Source organism: Pieris napi, chromosome 15 (genome assembly GCF_905475465.1).
Source record: "Pieris napi chromosome 15, ilPieNapi1.2, whole genome shotgun sequence".
Classification (NCBI taxonomy): domain Eukaryota; kingdom Metazoa; phylum Arthropoda; class Insecta; order Lepidoptera; family Pieridae; genus Pieris; species Pieris napi.
Window position 1 is genome coordinate 5,233,487 of NC_062248.1, and position 19,391 is coordinate 5,252,877.

The following is a 19,391-nucleotide window of genomic DNA, read 5'->3' on the forward strand; positions in this document are numbered from 1 at the left end:
TTAATTTTTGTAAATATATTAGGAAACAATTTTCGTAAGAATCAATGTAATAAAAATACTAATATTAGCATATTATAACAAACCATGGATTAGTTCATAACGCAAGTGGCGTATAGTCCGGAGTTCGTAGGTTCCTAGCTAGCCAGCTAAGTAGGTTCTTAGCTGGCTAGCCAGGGGTGACTTCATAAAAATACCTACATTCTCATATTATATTTAGTTTTAATTATTCAATTCTTAACAGAATATTAACGGAATAGTTGTCGGAATATTCTATACCAACAAACCACAATAATGTATTAAATAATATTAAAGTTACATCCAACCTTTAATTAATTTTTAACGCAAGGAAGAGGAAATTTACTAAATAAGGGTCCCTAACGATAAGGGGAACTGGCAATTTCGTACACTGATGAAACTATTGAATTATAAGGCAGTAGCTTCATTACTCCGTTTTATAACAACTTATATAAAAACGGCAAAACTTTTGAGTTAGATAATAATGTATAGTGTTTAAATTTTCTATATTGTTTTATGCAGTAAAATATTATTTCTATGCAGTTTTGAATGTTGATGTTGAGTTAAGAGCGTACATTGACATGGTTGACAAGATTGACCGCCGCTTTAGAACTACTGTAGCAATTTTAAATTTCGAAGCGTTGCCAACAGTACAATACAGTAGGAGTACCTACAAGTTACCCTCCCGCCTGCGGCGACTGGCGACCAATAATCCATTTAGCGCGACCGCACGCGCCGCGCCGCCGGCTTGCCATGCTCTGATCGAAGCGTAATTGGGTGTACTCACCTTCCCTACCGACCGATTATAAAATAAACAGCATTCTAAAGTCATCCGCTGCGACGTAAATTAATTTCTCCTTAACGACTAACGACCTCATCCTACTCACAATCTAATTACGGCGTTTGCTACGATGTCATGCTGTGATACGAATATTTCACTTAGAAAATCAAAGTTGAGCTACTTTTGATTGATGCTCGCTTGAAATACATTTCAAAAGTTACAGCTTTTCGTTTTAGAAGAATCTGAGGGTTGTAATGGTTTCCTACTATGCCCGCAATGTATTTCGAAATTCTATATTTACATATTAAATTATATGTAAGCATTAATTTTTTCCTGTAAATTAGGTTAAGTTACATTTAATTATCTTTCTGTTGCATCTGACAAGAGTAACTTTCAACATGACCCTTGGATATTTGTATTGAATATATACCTATCTATAATAAATGTAACACATGTTACGAAAAAGTAATACTTTTAATTATTTCAATAAACACGAACGACAATTCGTATGTTATGTTTTTCTAATGCAATTTGATCTAACCATCCAAATTCGAAACCATTAAAATAATTTAAGCTAGTTAAATGGAAACATTGCAGCTAAAGTTTGAAATAGTATTGGTCCCTAGGCGCAAGTTACTGTGTCCTGTCACATGCATTGTTGAAACCGAGTATAAATGATCAAAATCCGCTCTGTACACAAGTATAGAACAAATATAAATTGATATGTCACAGTATCAAATTATACTGGAGTTGCATTGCACGCCCTGATTCGTTTGTTGTTGAGTGTACATACAATCGCAAAAAATCTAAGTAAACAATTCCAACGCCAACATCGATATAAATATCGGTATCGGCAAAAAAGTACTAAATATTTATTAAACTCGGATCTCTCACCTGTAAAAGACCAACTATCGATCTATGGGATGTTATTTAGCGATATTATTTACCGTTTTTTAACAACATAGTATAGTTTCCTCTTTTATTATTGGCTGCTATAAATGTGGAGCTTAGAATCAAAGTTCCATAGAGAACTTTGATGGAGTGTTTATAAACGAAATTGCTTTATAGCTTGCCATTTGTTTGACGTTGTGTTGTTTTTAGAATACGATTGTTGTTCGAACAAATGCTGTCTTCTAGTAATGTGATTTCTCTATTAAAGCAAACCTGAACTTGAAAGCTTCAATGGTGTCATTCGTTTCCGGGAATACTTCATTGTGTACCATTTCTGTTGGCCTTGTCCGATATAGGATATCGATGCTGTTAACGAGAACGGCACGTGTAACTCTTTATTAGAAAATAGATGAGTTTATAGATTTGAAAAAGTATAATTGCTTCTCTATATGAATTTAGATTTAATATAATTACAATATTACATCTAGATTAACGTTTTATGTTTATCAGGAATTTCTTCGCCGAAGCAGACTTAATAAAAAGAAAGGAAATTAGGGGACCCTTGCCGCATCGCTGACGCGTAAATTTTTAAAACTACTGTCAAGTAGGTATTTATAGAACATATAGATATGTTTTTGTATTTATACGTGTGAATAAAGGTTATGTCGTTCATACGGATGTTTTCGTTCGGACTCGATTAATCTGTATGTGAGTAAGCAATTGAATTCGAATATCTAGTTTCTGGAATGATCCCATGACAAGAAAATTCAAAACGCATTCAATTTTATTTTACTAATGAAATCGTCAAGTCATTTATCTTATGATATCAAAATAAACAGTAACTAGATTAGTATCTTTTTTAGAAATGTATGCATAAGATACATATAAATTAGCATAACAGAATGTAGTATATAATTTTTTTTTTTATTTAAAATATCATAATTTACTAATTTTATCTAAGTAAAACTTAAGAATTTAGACATAATATATCAAATATATATTTAATACGGTGTTGTAGTTTTCGGAAGTTTTAAAACTTTCCTTCTTTCCGGTGCAGTTTCAATATCAACGGGCGGGGGCTGAAATGAAAAGATTTATTTATGTAAAAAATATTCAAAGTAATAATAAACGTAAGAAAAGAAATACCTCTTCATTTCCATTATTATCATTGTCTGTACTTTCTTCAGCCGGAGTAACGAACAAAGCGTTTGTTGGCTCTGGAATTTTGTACGTTCATAATATATATTTATTTTATAGTTATTATTGATGCGAGGATCGAAAGTATGCAAGTTATTGTAAACTTCTTAAGCCAGTTATTCTGAAGATTAAAATTTCATGTAAGGTAAGGTAGTTTTGTAATTTTGACAATTGACATATCATTACAATTACAATATTATTCGTTTTCCCCAATTAAATTAATTGCCATTGAAATCTTATTTGAAATCCCTAATGATCGTGCGTTGTTTTGTGCCAACCCAAGGAGACAACAAATGTATTGAATCGTCGTATCTAAAATACGATAAACGTTAAAAATACATACTATTAGCTTGAACCATTGCAATGTTATTAAAATATTCGGAGAGGCTTTCCACCCTTTCAATTCTCTTTCCTCCCTCTGAAAAGGGTAAATGTTAGAATTCTGTTTATTTATAAATGCCTGTTTAAAATAAGCCCATCCTTTGAAAATATTCTTACTTCAAAAATTGCTCTTGAGCGGAAATAAAGTAAAAAATACAAGTTTTATAAAAACACAATGAATCAATAATTTTGTACCTTCGTTTCTCAACTTTATAAGCAGTGTCATTAAAGTTAATTCACTGAAGTTGTAATTTTATTAGGAAAATATAAAAATACGATAGTAACTATATGGATAATGTCTATCGAATATGTCGAATAATATAGGACATAATGTCCATAAAAATACTTACTTAAAGGCTGTATTTTGAGACGAATGACACGATTTTCCACTGTAAAAAGACCAAGTTTTAACACACGCAAATTATCAATAAATGCCATGGATACTTACATATTTTTTCTACTTCTTCGTCTATGAGTGATATTCCTACTGAAATTTAACGAGGTAAATAAAGCATATTACAAATGATATATATCATTTTTTTTTATACTCACACATCTTACGAAAATTCTGAACTGCTTTCGAATGTTCGTCGCTTTTGTGTGGCACTTCGATATCTGTAAAAAATATATTTCTCACACATGAATAACTGTTGAAAATGTAATATATTGCCATTGATTATTATATAGATTAAACGTGGTAAGAAAACTACCGCCTTAGTTTACGCACACAAAGTACTTGTACAAGTTATAACCCTAGTTTCATTTCCTAATAAATAATTTGTGGTCAGGTTGGTTGAAGGATCAAAAACAAAATATTGGGTAAGCTAGAAAGAATGGCATTTTGTATCGACTTATCATTTTCTTTACAATGCCTTCAAGTTTACCCTTTCAACAATAAAAAGCAATTAAACGATTAAATGGAGCGATAATTTAATGATTGAACTCACATTCAGCTTTAGTTGCTTTTGTATCGTTTAAGCACTGTGTATAAACACGACACGTGTCAAGTTCAGTTGGAGATGTGCACTCGTATCTCCAATGACAGGCTGGCTTCTGCTTGCCATCTGAAGAATTTATATACGTTATTTGGATAAATAAGATTGTCGTACAAACATAATAAATACATTTATTTATTTAACTATCGCCAGCAATGGACAGCAGTGTTGGCCTCGTGGCTTCAGCGTACAACTCTCATACCTGAGGCCGTAGGTTCGAACCCCGGCTGTGCACCAATGGACTTTCTTTCTATTATACACTTAACATTTGCTCGAACGGTGAAGGAAAACATCGTGAAGAAACCGACATGTCTCAGACCCAAGAAGTCGACGGCGTGTGTCAGGCACTGGAAGCTGATCACATACTTGCCTATTAGATTTAAAAATGATCATGAAACAGATTCAGACATCTGAAGCAAAGACGTAAAGAGAAAGAGGTTGTAGCGCCACTGATTCATTTTATTTTATCGCTAGCAATGGATCTCTTCGCCTAGGGTTACCTAAACCTTAGGCACATAATGTTAATAATATGAAAAAAAAACTATTTTCAGGTCAGCGTATGAAATAAGTCATATCCTCCCGATATTACATAGGATAGGTTTATATAGTGAATAGCCTAGCATTGTGCCCTTTACTCCAACTATTGCTTCGTTGAAAATTAAAGGGCAGTATTATAAAGCGCAAACCAAGTCTCAAATCTTACCACAAAGTATCTTTCGTATAAAGTATAGTTTTTAGTATATGTATATGATGAGTTTGGGATGCTATAATTTTACGTACAGTTTATTTCGATGTTATTTAGTTTAACTTTAAATTAATTTGTTACCTTGCCCCACTCTTCTTTTATTTACCACCAAACGCCGCTTCTTTCTTAGTTTCTGAGCAAGTTTTATTCCTTGAAAAAATAATCAAAATGCTTATCTTGGAAGTATGTAATTATAAATATCCATTAATTTATATGAAATACCTCCACTTTTCCCTGTCCGTAACTTATTTTCATTCGCCTTAAGGCTTTTCATAATAACTGAAATTTGAAATTTATGAGATATCATTTTATTATTAGGCCATTAGGAGTAAATGTGTTGTTACGGAGTTGCTTACAACAAATACGTTATCTTACGTCGATATACATATAATAATTATTCTGATTTAGATAATTTAATGTATTTAGTATGTCTGAATACGGTTGTATTATGCTAAATAATACTCACGTTTATATTTAGTCTTCTTCGGGTAACTGCTCATTTTTACCATTTGACCTAGATTGGATTAGATAAAAGAAATTTAATTTAACAAATTTTGTTACAGATTTCCTACATGCTTTGGAGTAATTAAAGTTATTTACCAGGTAAGTTAAATTGGTTTTTAAGTTAAAATTCAGCTACAGTCAAAACCGTTTACGACGACATCGTTTAGAACAACATACCGTTTATATTGACCAAAATCAAAGGTCCCTGCTGAATTCTATTGTATTACTTACTACACATCTATTGTGGTACTCAATAACGTCATCGGCTGTTACGACTATAGGTTTTTACGACCAAATATGCGTTGTCCCTTTGATGTCGTTATAACAGATTTTGACTGTAATATGAACATTTTGGAGTAAAAGGCATTTAGAACAAGTTCAGTTCAGTGATTGAGTGAGTGATACTATGATTTCTCTCACCAGGGGTTGACATTTATTTTAGCTGGGTTTTCTCTCCACGAATTAAATTGAAACATAATTTTCTATATCAATATGATGATGCATCCGTTGAGGCCGTAAAATGTGAAATATCGGAATAATTTTTTAAATAAAAGTATTAAAAGTATATAAAATTTGTTATAATTGAAATATATGGTTATTCACTGGTTCATTATCTTCTATATAGGTTGTTCCATAAATCAACGTCAACCCTAAATCGGATGATAGGGCAGGTAGTGGTTTAACCCCAGAAAATTAATAAAAAGCTTTTACTTCCAAATTATGGCCATTCAAAAAGTAAATGAATTTTATACAACCTGTCATGTTCTCTTTATTCTTACATCCAAACTATCCGACCTTGTTGAAAAAATTACTAATGCAATGTTGTCAAGACACTAAAAAAATGGGGCATTGAGTTTGAATTCCAAAGTAGTAAAAATCTTTTTTGTAAGTTGTAACTAAAAACAATATATATTTCTTGACGTGATAACGTCTTTAAAATCGTTTTAGTCGGGTGACATGTTCAGAAACTTGTGTCACACCAAAACCTCACGAGCGCGATCGCAGGTATAACGAGAGAGAGACGCTCCCGTCTCATCTCGAGCGCTGCCCGTCATTCCGTGAATGTATGAAGAAAAATATATATCATAGTCGAATAAGTAAACTTGTCATTTTACACCCGAAATTTATCATCAAAAGTGTGAATAAAACGATAGATGTAATTTAAAATTTGAAAAAATTGTTATCTTCATTAATTCCTTACTTCCCAAAAACTTATATCACCAATAAGACGTTATCACGTAAACATCTCGATCGTAAACCTACTTTACAAACAACCAATATTTTTTTAAAATAATTTTGTCACACATCCTGTCCGACCTCAGCTTGACGTGGATTTATGGGACGATATATTTCTAAACAATAATTTCAAATCGCCTTTCCGTTAAAAATTATTTACAATAACTTTTCTCTTGCATACATATTGCCCGTCTAAAGTGGCGTACGCCATGGTATAATTTATAAAACTAATAAAATTTAATACCTCGTAACAATACAATCTCTCCTGGTTCAGTAGCATCCTCAGTATTATCAACGGCTAAAATAAATTTCATATTTATTACTTTTGATTAAATGGATTTGATGAAACTGTTCATAAAAACATTCCCATTTCGTTGTAGTTTTTTGGGCTCACGGCTCACCCAAGGGAGACAAATAAATAAAATAGTAGAGGTGCTCTATTGATACATTTGATTTTCCAAGAATATAAAAATTGTAAATGATTTTTGTTATGGACATAGAAAAGGCCGACCATTTTGATTTAGGGTTGAACATTTAAAGATAACGTATGTTACTTTTGTGTGGTGTAGGCTTTTACGCCTTTTTTTCCATTTTATTTCTTAGAATTACGATTGGTTAAAAAAATACCTTCGCCACTGAGAGCGAGAGCTTGTAGGGCATCGAGTCCGTCAATGTCATTTTCTGTAAAGCACAAACGTTAAGCTTAATAAAAGGCATATTTAAATATCCAGCTCTTGAAATTTCTATTACATTAAATATTTCTTCGCCTCATTGACTAACTCGTAATTAATTATATTGATAGTGATTAGACTTCACTGACTATTCGTAACAATAATTGATTAAAAATCTATGAATCTACGATACTCATTATATAAATACCTGATAATGTTACTATACGTTTGAACGTCATAACTGAAAATAGAATGTTATAATTTTAACTATTATTCTAAATGATTAATTGATTGACAGATTGACTATTAGAGTAAATTTAAATAAGATTTGCGCTAGCAGATATCGAATAAGTCCCTAAAATAAATGATTTATGATTTATTCATATTTAGTTTTAATAATAATAGAATAATAAAATGACAACCAACTATTTTAATGTTTATTAAGGTAGTTGCTTGCGATTTTATTTTAATCCCAATAATTAGATTCCCCAACAAGTGCGCGATGTTAAATTGAGAATAAATTATAATAATATTAATTAAATTTATTACAAGGAACCTACAGAACGCTTCAAACAGCTTATCAGCGAGTTGTTCAGGATTCTCGGAAGAGCTCACAAAGCCTTTTCCTTCTGAAAAAGTTTTACATTTTCTTTATTAACTCTTTTATGTTTGTAGCTAAGTTCATTACTTACTCACCTCCCGGATTTTTAACTGAAATTGACAAAACAGTTTCAGTCAAATGTCTATAACTAAACTTCAAAAAATTTAAATTGAAAATATTTACCTTTAGATAATAATTTTTGTGTTATTGGCAACAACTCCTGTGGTGTGAAAGTGTCACCTGTTGGAAAATATGTTTGAAACCTATTTTACAGAATATTGACAAAATAAAGAGATTTTATTGTTTCAAAAGAACACCTACCAACTGTAAACGGCCTTGCCTGAACTGAAATAAAAATATGTTTTAATCATTATAATTAACATCATAATTCATCCAATGTGACAAACCTTCATTCTCATCATGATTAGGTGTATTGTTTTCGTTAATTTTAGTAAACTTTTCATTTTCACTTTCATTTGATGGATCATTTTTACTATTGTTATCTTCAACGTTTTTATTCTCTGTAATTTGTGCTTCACTCATATCTTGTTCATTATTTTGGCTTCCTTCAGGTTTCTGGCTTGTTCCAGAATTATTTTCATTACTCTGCTTAGCTTCACTATGGTTTTGATCTAAGTCTTGGCTGTTTTGAATGCTTTGCTCAGCGTTACTATTTTCTATAATTACGTCTGATTTTTCGTTATTATCCAGGTATTCATTGCTTTTTAGTTGAGCACCTACCTCTTCGTTTTCATTTTGCTCAGTCTCTCCTCCTCTGATACCTTAAAATTAAATAAATTCGTTTACGAACGTTTTATCGTGAGATAAGTTGTTTGATTTTACCTTTTTTTCTTTTGTGTCTCTTAAGATATGAGGAGGATATCTGCATAAAAACCATTCTCATTATTACGTTACTGTATTTAATAAATCAAAAGGTTCCGAAAGTTATACATACCAGGTCACAAAGAATTAAAATAAGAAAAATGTACAAAATTCCCGTTCGATAAATCATTTTCAATTAAAATGGCTCGTTACTTCTTACAAAAACCAATTTTCTGATAAAATATAGTAATATTAGTTATGTATAACTATCAGCAATCACATGGTCGTCAATCTAGGTTTTTGTTTGACTTTAAATGTTGAATGATTTGTTCATTACCAAATACACAATGGAGCTAAAACGATGAGCATTTGTTTATTTCCCATAGGAAAAAAAATTTGGTGCTGTGGTTTGAATGCACTAGGCTTACATTGTACATATCTTATTATAGCCCAATAGCTAACACTATTTTGAAAGTACTGATTGTAGTACCATTTAAGAGAGTACTATTGTCTACGCTTGTTAATCAAATTTGATAAATTATTAAATAATATTTTAGATGATGACGTTATTTATATTTTAACAAGCCAGCATGAATTATATATATAGGTATACTAGCTAACCCGGAAAACGTTTGTTTTGCCATGTATATTATTTTTAGGAAACATTTCTTTAGTTCAATAACAATAAATATCTACAATAATAAAAAATAGGGGTTGATCGTAGAGGGGTGAAAATTAGGAGTTGTATGTATTTTTGTATGCTGTATCATAATAAAAAATCAAATTCAAAAAAGAAAAATGTTTTGGGGTGGACACCCCTTATCACTTAGGGGTTCGAAAGATCGTAGCCGATTCTCAGACTTACTGAATATGCATAAAAAATTTCATAAGAATCGGTCGAGGCGTTTCAGAGGAGTATGGGAACGAACATTGTGATACGAGAATTTCATATATATAGAGATAATCGTCAAATGCATTTTTTTATATAAGCTTGATAAATGTTAGTAAAGGAAAGGTTGTACCTCTGTATCTAATACAAAAGCTATACTTATCTGCATTTATTGCAATCCCTACCATGACTATATATTCCATTGTCGGCTAGTTACACCATTTAGAGCACTCTCACCGTAGAGAAAATGTACAAATCACAATTGAGTTTCGTAAAGGAAGCATTGTTCTTTTATCAAGATCGTATTCTGTTGGGTATAAATCAAATATTCTAAAACTAGCCATCCATGCAATACGTTTTCTAAAATAATATATTTCTTATATATTGTCTCTCTATAGTGTAAAGTAACAGGGCCTTAATTATATTTAGTAGTTTTGGCTAGTGATGGTAAGGAAAAAGGAAACTTTGTTAAATCTATAAACTACCGAATTTTACTTACATACATTATTGACAGCTTAAACGCTGCGTAGATTTATTTAATAGTAACATTTATTGATTTCTAGTACAAAACATTTTTACGTCAATCAAATGTCTTCTTATTTACATACAAAGATAATTTCATATACTTATAAATATATAAAGAAACTGTAGACGTAATGATCCATTGAAACGTTCCCTATCATCAAGTCTTCAATGTGAACAGACATATGAAATATGAGTTGCAAACGTTCGATTTATTACGAATAACCTCGAAATCTGTAATGCCGCCCTCGTCACATAATTTTGCCGAGAGACGCGCCGTCTAGACAGGCGGGTGCAGACTTGCAACTATTATATACTATAAACTCGATTGTAACCACTTCCCGCTCTTATGCAGGAAGTACAGCCTATTTCTATCGAATTGGATGGAAGTAAGTGTGACAGGCTCTTACCGTAAGTGCTATATTGACATCTGAAGCTATTTAGGAGATCCTTTTAGACATGCAACACTGTCGTATTCTTTTATCTTGTAAAACCAGACATGCGCTATTTTATAAATATTTTTGTATATATTTTTCATTTCTTTTTGCAAGTATGCTACAACGAAAAAGTGTAATTTATATGTGTCACCGTAAAATTGTAAAAACCGTTAGATTGTAATCTATCTCGCGAGATTGTAAACTGTCGAAAGATTGTCAACTCAACATACTGCTTGCAATTTAACGTATTATTATTCGGTAGTTATATGAAATTGTTGGGAAGTAAAATTAATCTGTAATTGACCAAAGAAGTTTGAATGATAACTAAGTTAGTGTAGTACAGTCTACCGAATACCGATAACCAATAACCGATAGATTACAATCTAACGGTTTTTACAATTTTACGTTAACATATGCATTAATGGTGAAAAACACATCGATTTATAAAGCCCATGTATCATATAAAAAATAAAATATTGGTTGTTTGTAAAGTAGGTTTTCGATCGAGATGTTTACGTGATAACGTCTTATTGGTGATATAAGTTTTTGGGAAGTAAGGAATTAATGAAGATAACAATTTTTTCAAATTTTAAATTACATCTATCGTTTTATTCACACTTTTGATGATAAATTTCGGGTGTAAAATGACAAGTTTACTTATTCGACTATGATATACATTTTTCTTCATACATTCACGGAATGACTGGCAGCGCTCGAGATGAGACGGGAGATCGGTCCGTCTCTCTCTCGTTATACCTGCGATCGCGCTCGTGAGGTTTTGGTTTGACACAAGTTTCTGAACATGTCACCCGACTAAAACGATTTTAAAGACGTTATCACGTCAAAAATAATATTTTCGAAAGAAATACATTAAAAGAAAGAAACATATAGGAAAGTATCTCAATACTTAAAGTTGGGTTTACGATGTCAAAATACTTGAAATAATCTAAAGGACAATCTTAAGTATCCAGAGATGCTATAAATGCGATTTTAAGCCTTCCGTTGCTGTACTTGGTTTAATCTTGGTGGAAAACGGATAGATGACGTGCCTCAAGTCTGCGTAGTTTTGCTAGTAAGATAGAATAGAATATTTGGTTATTAGATTAAACAAATACCTTACTACTATTTGTAAAATGTCTTGAGTTGTCAGGGCTGCTATTAATTAATATAATAATTTATTCATACAATAATGTCTTAAATATTATATTGGTAGCTTTAACATTTATAGAATAATTTTTAGAAAAATTGAGTTTTTTACTGTACCAAGGCAAAGTTGCCTGCCTTGTTTTTCTATCTCTATACCTTTATAAGTTTGATTCGGTTTTAATTAATATATGAATTAAGAAGAAGGTTTATATCTGTAAATAATATTTCAACAAATGCATGTACTACCTCAGCTACACTATCCACTATTAGCACTATTAAAAGTTATTTTCTAGCTCGTTACCAATAGAAATACATTTGCTGTAAAATAAATGTAAGTCAAGTTCATAATGATTGACGTCCGCATCGCGGGCGGGCGGGGAGTGAGGGCGCCACTTTCCCAGGCTACAGCTGCGTCCGGGAGGGATGACGTCATTGTTGCCTTGCAAATGCAGTAACACAGGATTTCCTTCATTACACATGTCACATATGGGCTACGGGTTTCTGTAAATCTATTATAGTAATATTTACACAGTAAGCCATTTTAATTGTCCAACCCCATGAGCCTCAAATAGTTAGTTTATTGTTTGTCCTTATCACATTCATTGCCCTAAGAAAGTAAACACAATATTTACTAATTAAAGGAATAGTACGTAGTAGATTTTAGTTTTTTCACAATACTCCAGACTCGAATAATGTCGCAGAATGTAATATATTGTAACGTATAGTTTGAATTTACAATTTTCTTTACCTACAGTGTAATAATAAAAATTATTAAAAAGAAAATTAAAACAAATTTAAAAAGTTTGGTCCCTGTGGCAGTGTACCTTTAACGCTGGCAGCATTTCCTCGCTGTATTGCGATACTTATTCGTTGATCCAGGAAAGCACCAGGTCTGAGATCACCGGTACTAGGCGCCATCTTAATTTTTTAAAAAGTGTGTGCACTTGAACCACACGGCCCAAGAGTCTACTCCAAAACAAAATCGAAGTATATTTGTGCCGAATAATAATATAATATGTAATATATTATAATCACGTTTGGTATGAAGCAACTATTTATTTTTTCTTCATTGGGATTTCAAATTGAACAAGCGACTGTTTAACAAGATTAATTTGTATTTTTTTGTTAACACCTCTGACTCGTGTATTATTAATACAAATGACATGATTCATGATCGAATTTGCGATGTTTCACTCGTATGCATTTTTGAAAGCGTATTTGCTAAACATTCGTCCACCTTTCTCCAAAGTGAAAGAATCAAATTGTTGTATGTCACGCTCAAATTCGCATGATTTGCAAAGATTGTAACATTTTATTTGGACAGTATATTTCAAATTCGCATCATTTTCAAATATTGTAACATTTTATTTGTGCAGTACATTTAATCACCCATACTTAACATCATAAAGCATCGAATAGTTGTTTGAACACAAATCTTATGAAACACTGATTCGAAGTGAAAAATTAATTTTTGTATTCAAGTCTGTTTAACGGACGAACCTGCACGGTAGTTTAGGATTATGATCAGTTATTTAAGACTACCGATGAACTAATGATTAAACATCTTTTTATGTTTCAAGAGTGCTCAGATCCGTCACAGTAAGTGAGAGTAGACGAAGATCTCATTGTTGAAGAGCAGTCGACAGCTTCCATTCTTCGTGCTGAATTCTGACAAAGTTAAGATGCCCGCTTAGTACCATTGAGTGTTCTTGAAATACTTGAACTCTAAAAGGGGATATACCACCACCAAATACTACTAAATTCATCCATATAAAATCTGTATGTATAGAACTCCTATCACGTGTTTTTATACTCCTTTAAGAATATTTTACATATAAAAATGGAACAAAAACTACATTTCATATAGCTTTAGGGCCTTCAGGTGTTTTCTATTATTTATTTTTTTAGGTTCTTTTGGCGCGTTAGGGAAAAATGATGAGAGGAAATTTTAACGATGCGCGCGCACACCGTCACAAAAAACCGACACCCTGAAGTTAGCTATAGTCAACATTTTAGTTTTTTCTATTGTTAGTGATGATTTTTCTACAAACGTAAAATCAAATTTTTGAAAAGATTTTTATCTTGTTACGCCAAAGAAGTATTAAGTACTTCTAACGCGTGTTTATAGGTAAACGAACGTTTTATTATTGAAGAAAGCTAAATGCTACGACTTAATTAACGGAACTGCAGCTCTCGGTTTGTATTTATATAGAACATAATAAACTAGTTGTAAATAACAAGGGAGAAATACGATTACGCAATTTCGATGGTCTTGCGATTGGCGTAATAAATTATTATGAAAATTTTTATTCAGTCCGTATCCCACGACGTTCACATTTGGCAGACAGCCAAAAGGAAGAGAATCCTGGCGCAGATTCAGGACATTTTGATATTATCAGCCTTATCGTCTGGTTCTACTTATATGAAAATTTATTATGTAAGTTACTCAATGGTAATGTAATCCGTATACATAAACAAAACTGGGTCGTATGATATTAAAGGTGTAAAGAATAAAAGACTATTTGAATATGAAGCAAAGTGAAATGTTTTTTATTTTGAAATTTTCACACTGCACGTATTTTTGTTATATTCGCAGAACTTTTTCCAAAATGTTTTGTTTCATTTAATGTAAATTATAATATCCAATTACAAAGAACGCACGTAACTCAAACAAAAAGGAGTCGCTCAGTGGGAGGCAGTTAATTTTTATAGAGCAAGATTTAGCGACCCCCGGCTTGAGTTCCTCAGAAATAACACAGCGAACTTTCGCCCGCTTCCGTGTTATTGTCCATTCCGAACTTCAAGATTGAGTTAACTGTTAATTATTAAATGAGCGACTCAAATGTAAACAATCAAAGAGGTTGTATTTGAATTTCGAACACATTAATTCGATTGCTAACTAACAGAATTTCCTTTGAGTACGTAAGTAATCAATACGCAAATCCTGCGATTAATAAATTTAGGTAACAATTCATTTCATCCCCGACGGGTTTTATGCAAATCGTTACACCTTCGTAAAGGCTTTAATGACAGTGTTCTCCGTTCATTAAGCCGTAGCGAAGGTATTTTGTCACGTGTCTCTCAGATGCTAATTTTCAGTTTTCACCCAACGACTCGATTTAGGCATATCCTTACATCTTTAATATACCGTATCCTTTCGAATTGCAAAATACACCGCATTATTTACATCACACTAAAACAATTTGTGTAATTTTAGACTTACAGTAATTAGAGGGGTGAAGTTTGAGTGACGTATTTAATTTAAGTGGAAGTATCTTTGTATTAAATATCTATAGGTAAAACTTAGTGGGTGAACCCTTGTCAAATTATAGGCAGAGATTATCCCTAAATATTCGCTGTCACTTTAGTTTGCGTTTTATCTTATCAATAAAATGTTTATAGTAAGTCGTAAAAGGTTTGCGTAAGTTTATACTCACCTGTTATACACATGTGATCACGGTTACATGAAGGTCACAAGAATATATTTAACCCATGTCTGTGTGCGAATTTAACATCGCTCGTACGATGAAGGAAAACATGGTGAGGAAACCGGCATGCCCTAGACACAAAAAGTCGAAATCGTGTGTCAGACACATAAGGCTAATCACCCACTTGCCTATTCAAAGAAACAAATGATAGCAAAACAGAAATCTCAAGCCTAGACCAGTGGTAGCCCTGTTTTTTATAACCCTTATACAAACGAATGTAATAAAGGAGTTTCTATGTTTACAATTCATCCATAATTAAGGCTAATTTTGTTCTAATTTCCGCAGTCTAATACTAATAAAACTTTCTCATTTACTTTTATCGGACATTAAAAGTGTCGCCAAACATTGATCGTGTCACAAAATTGAAATTTATTACTTTGTTAACGCTTGACAGTATCGTTAACTTTGATTCAATAACCGTAAATTTTTATGAGGGCCATTTTAACTAGGCATTCATTGTTACATGTATTATGTAAGTGTTAGGCAAACTGAAGCTTGTATATAGGTCAGTGGGGATACTGCATTCTGTTGACACTGGTGTGAATCGATATAGGTAGTAACCGTTCAGGCCAATTCACTGCACAAATTGGGGTTTTCGAAGTGGACGCTTTGATAATTAAACAAAGAAGCTGTTAACAAGCGTTAGTTATGTTGGTTGGAGAATGGACGCATTGGTTTGTACATAGCGTGTGCAACATTCTCTTTTAAGACCACGTCTGGATTGCTTCTATATTACTTCTGTAACTAAAAACTTACCTTCGATAAGTCTGCCATCTGGTTTTACCCTTGATAAATGTCCTCATACGGAAGCAACCCACTTTCATATCTGGAAACGCTAAATTGACAAAAATGTATCGCTGAGAAAGTAAAGCATTATTTATGTTACTATAACGTTTTGTATGTATAAACTATGATAGTTATTACGAATTCGAAGGGCCTCAAAGTAGTAAGGGAGCCGCGATATCCGGGGTATTGGGGGTTCGATTCCCAGTCAGAGAGATCATAATATTTAATGTTGAAATTTATTTTTCGACTTTAGTTATGAGAACCCATCGGTCGGTCAATCACTGATGATTTTCTATAGCAGTAAATATGAAACACAGGCTTATGTCTGTTTTATGGACGGAACTGCCATTGATTAAATTAAGTATACAGAGGAATTGATAAATGTAAAATAATATATAAAAAGTACCGCAAAATGTAACCTGAATAAAAGCTACATGTAATTTTTAGTTTTATCGCTCAGTTCTGTACGGTGAGTTATTGCAAGTAGTTTAGCTGTGAACAATATGTGCATTGTTTTCAAGGTGCGATTTATACGGACCGCTCTCACGAGCAACTTTCGTTTTTGAACCGCCCAGATTTGATCTGCCTTTGTTATCTGAAAATTTCTCTACAATTTACTGTAAAAGGGCCAAAGACAATGTGATGTTTATTTTACTCGCATGTTTACCTGTATAAAAAATTTGAAGAAATATTTTCTAAATATTTAGGGTAGCGAGAAAATAAGTTGTTTATATATACGTATAAGTAACCGAGTAGAAACAAACTGCATAACTATTAATGCGTTTGAGCGCCTTTACAAAAACCAACTTGTGCAGGAATTGACGGAGTAGCTTTGGTCGCGTTAAACTTATCTATTAGTCATTATATCTTAATTTAAGTACTATTTTTGTGGGCTTGTAACTTATCCTACGACTTTAGTTAGAGCCAATTTCAGTTTATTTTGTTCTTTCTTTAATGTTAATTTTCTCTGTAACTGTTGACTAACAGTACTGAGTATAATAGTTTTAGCTTCTATAGACTAACACTTAAGTAATAAAATATAAAACATACACAGACACACACCCACACACATACACAATTACACATAATTTACACATACACACATACCCCATCTGGTTTCCTCTATATATTGTAATGTATTGTATTGTATCTTCTGTCAATCCGAAGTGGTGGAGGCCTGATGACCTGTAACAAAGGTACTCTTACCTTCAGTCTCACACAGACTTGCTTTTTCCATAAACAGAAGTAAGAATATAACTGCCACTTGCTTATGTCCTAAGTTTAAGTTTTTGTGAGAAAATAAATAAACTAACAGCCGCCTATCGTTGCCATTTGGTGATAATAGAGCAAGCTATAGCTGAGCGCAATCTCCTCCAATAAACTTTAGTGTATTTATATTTTAATACTTCCCTGTGTAATAAATGTTAGTTTGTATGAATGAATACATAAATCATTTCTCTAATTATCTTGTCTACACTTTCCTAAGATCAATAAATTGTACTTATAGAATTGCCCGGACTTTTAAAAGCCCCACCGTGACCAAATTTATTATTCACAATGAATTACTCGCGTTCTGCATTTTTCGTCCCAGTAGGCTTCTAATGTCCCTTCATTTATTCAACAAGCTCCTATTTAACTGTAATATTTCTTACGTTTAGGAATTGTTATACCTCTAATTTGTCTTCTTTTCACTAGTACTAGGAAGGAATAAACTTCTTCTGTCGTTTTTCATAATGTCGGAGACAATATTGTTACATAACGTAATTTGTTAAACAAGTTACCTAATTGTATGAAAAGTTCGTTTACAATAGACAGGTAAGCGATAAAAAAACAAGTAATTAAATATCAAAAGTAAAACCTGTTAACCGGAAATAAGCAAAGAACTTTCAAACTTTTTATAACAAAAATCCATTTCCGACGTTTGTCAAGTAATTAAATTCGTAAAAAGCATTACAAGTTTTGCTGTAATTAAGCATATTTTTCGAAAAATAAACCTGGTATTTTGTTCTAAAAACCTGCATTTTCATCTAATTATTTTGCCTGAGCCATCATAATGACTATTCATAAAAAGTTCCTACGTTTAGATTTTTGTCTGAAAATCATTTACGTGGTTTTAATTTATATATTTTTATTTTTATTATTATATTTAAAAACATAATCACTACTAATGTAATGTCGAATATCTAATGCGATAAAATAGTAACAATGGCCGTATTTAGAACTAAATATTACAACGACTACTTGACAAAACTATCAAAAAGTTTGTGCTAGCCATACAGCGTACTTAGAGCATAAGCTTGGACCATTTTAAGCTAGATCTAACGCAATGCTACAAGTTTAGGACAACAAGCTGGGCCTACATACAAAAACATTCTTCTATTTAAACCTTTATTTCTTAATATCTTCTGTGTACAGAGATCGGCCGTACAATTTTATTGTACGTGTTAAGTGCGTTGAATATTTATAACACCCAACAGTTAACATTCAAAGAGAAAACATCCATCAAGCTAATTTATTAGGCTATTTCTCCTGAATGGTGTTTTCATTCATCCTTGTGAGAATTCATTAGCAATAGTAAATTAACTTTAAAAGAATTGGAGAATCGTGCTGGGTTTCAAGTATTTCCTGAGTGTTCCTAAATATTTTTTTTATAGTTTTAAAACCATTTTGCCTATGAAAATAGAACCAGTTTGTAGCAAACGTTATGTGGTTTTTGTGTGTTTTAGCTTTCGCGAATCATGATTTTTTTTTTCAGATTTTAACCATTTTTTAAGTTCAGAGCCGAGTGCCCTAAGATTCAGCGTTAAAATTGACTCCTGTAATTTTTTTTAGTCTCTGTGTCTATTAGATAGTTTGTAGTCGAGCATTACATATAATTAACGCCCATATCCCAAAGAAATACTTTCTTTCCACGAGTCCTGGATTTTTCTATAGAAAACTTATTATTAGTCAGGCGTTTTTTCTACCAATCGTTGTTTTCTTCTTTTTTAACTTAATTGATACTCTGGGAAAATCGGCGTCCCATCTTTGCCATTTGGTGATGATGGAACAATAGCAGAGCCCTGCCTGTCTGCGTATGTTTGTTTATAACGTAGTATCATACGTGGAATGATTTTTGTTTGTTTGTTATGGTTAGAGAAAGACAATTATTTTAGATATATATAACCTAGCTATTAGTAAGCTAGGAGAAAGCCTGCATATTATCATATAAATATAGCCAAAAAAAACGTTTTATTTATCAAAATGTAACATTATAACTATTTATACAATACATTCGCTGAAAA

At 32.2% G+C, this 19,391-nt stretch overlaps 2 protein-coding genes across 7 annotated transcripts in view; one reads left to right on the forward strand and one right to left on the reverse strand.

The window, feature by feature from the left end:
• LOC125056883 overlaps window positions 1-19,391 on the forward strand; it is a 126,055-nt gene that overhangs the window by 39,051 nt on the left and 67,613 nt on the right. For 4 of the 5 annotated variants that reach the window (XM_047660206.1, XM_047660208.1, XM_047660207.1 and 1 more), the window contains one exon: window positions 5,569-5,608. The exons of the other annotated variant lie outside the window; for it this stretch is intronic. The gene's annotated coding sequence lies outside the window, so the exon portion shown is untranslated. The remainder of the gene's footprint in view (window positions 1-5,568; window positions 5,609-19,391) is intronic. 5 annotated transcript variants of the gene reach the window in all.
• On the reverse strand, window positions 2,679-8,869 carry LOC125056903. 2 transcript variants are annotated; one of them, XM_047660257.1, is made up of 18 exons: window positions 8,425-8,864; window positions 8,339-8,362; window positions 8,201-8,257; window positions 8,113-8,127; window positions 7,977-8,045; window positions 7,625-7,657; window positions 7,373-7,426; window positions 6,990-7,043; window positions 5,472-5,519; window positions 5,228-5,284; window positions 5,087-5,155; window positions 4,213-4,329; window positions 3,818-3,880; window positions 3,714-3,752; window positions 3,616-3,654; window positions 3,228-3,302; window positions 2,834-2,904; window positions 2,679-2,766 (listed from the first exon to the last, which is right to left on the reverse strand). In XM_047660257.1, exons 1-18 carry the CDS (start codon window positions 8,558-8,560, stop codon window positions 2,689-2,691), a joined length of 1,098 nt encoding a protein of 365 aa, XP_047516213.1. In that variant the 5' UTR covers window positions 8,561-8,864; the 3' UTR covers window positions 2,679-2,688. The 2 variants fall into 2 exon arrangements, with proteins under 2 accessions (XP_047516213.1, XP_047516214.1); XM_047660258.1 differs by lacking the exon at window positions 4,213-4,329 and having other exon boundaries at window positions 8,425-8,869.

Bases quoted from the DNA above. Each gene is read 5' to 3' on its own strand.
- LOC125056903 (XM_047660257.1), bottom strand. From the start codon at position 8,560: ATGAGTGAAGCACAAATTACAGAGAATAAAAACGTTGAAGATAACAAT. The intron at 5,156-5,227 runs GTATTTCATATA...TATTTTTTCAAG, and splicing joins ACGGACAGGGAAAAGTGGAG to GAATAAAACTTGCTCAGAAA. The intron at 3,655-3,713 runs GTAAGTATCCAT...GTCTTTTTACAG, and splicing joins CGAAGAAGTAGAAAAAATAT to TGGAAAATCGTGTCATTCGT.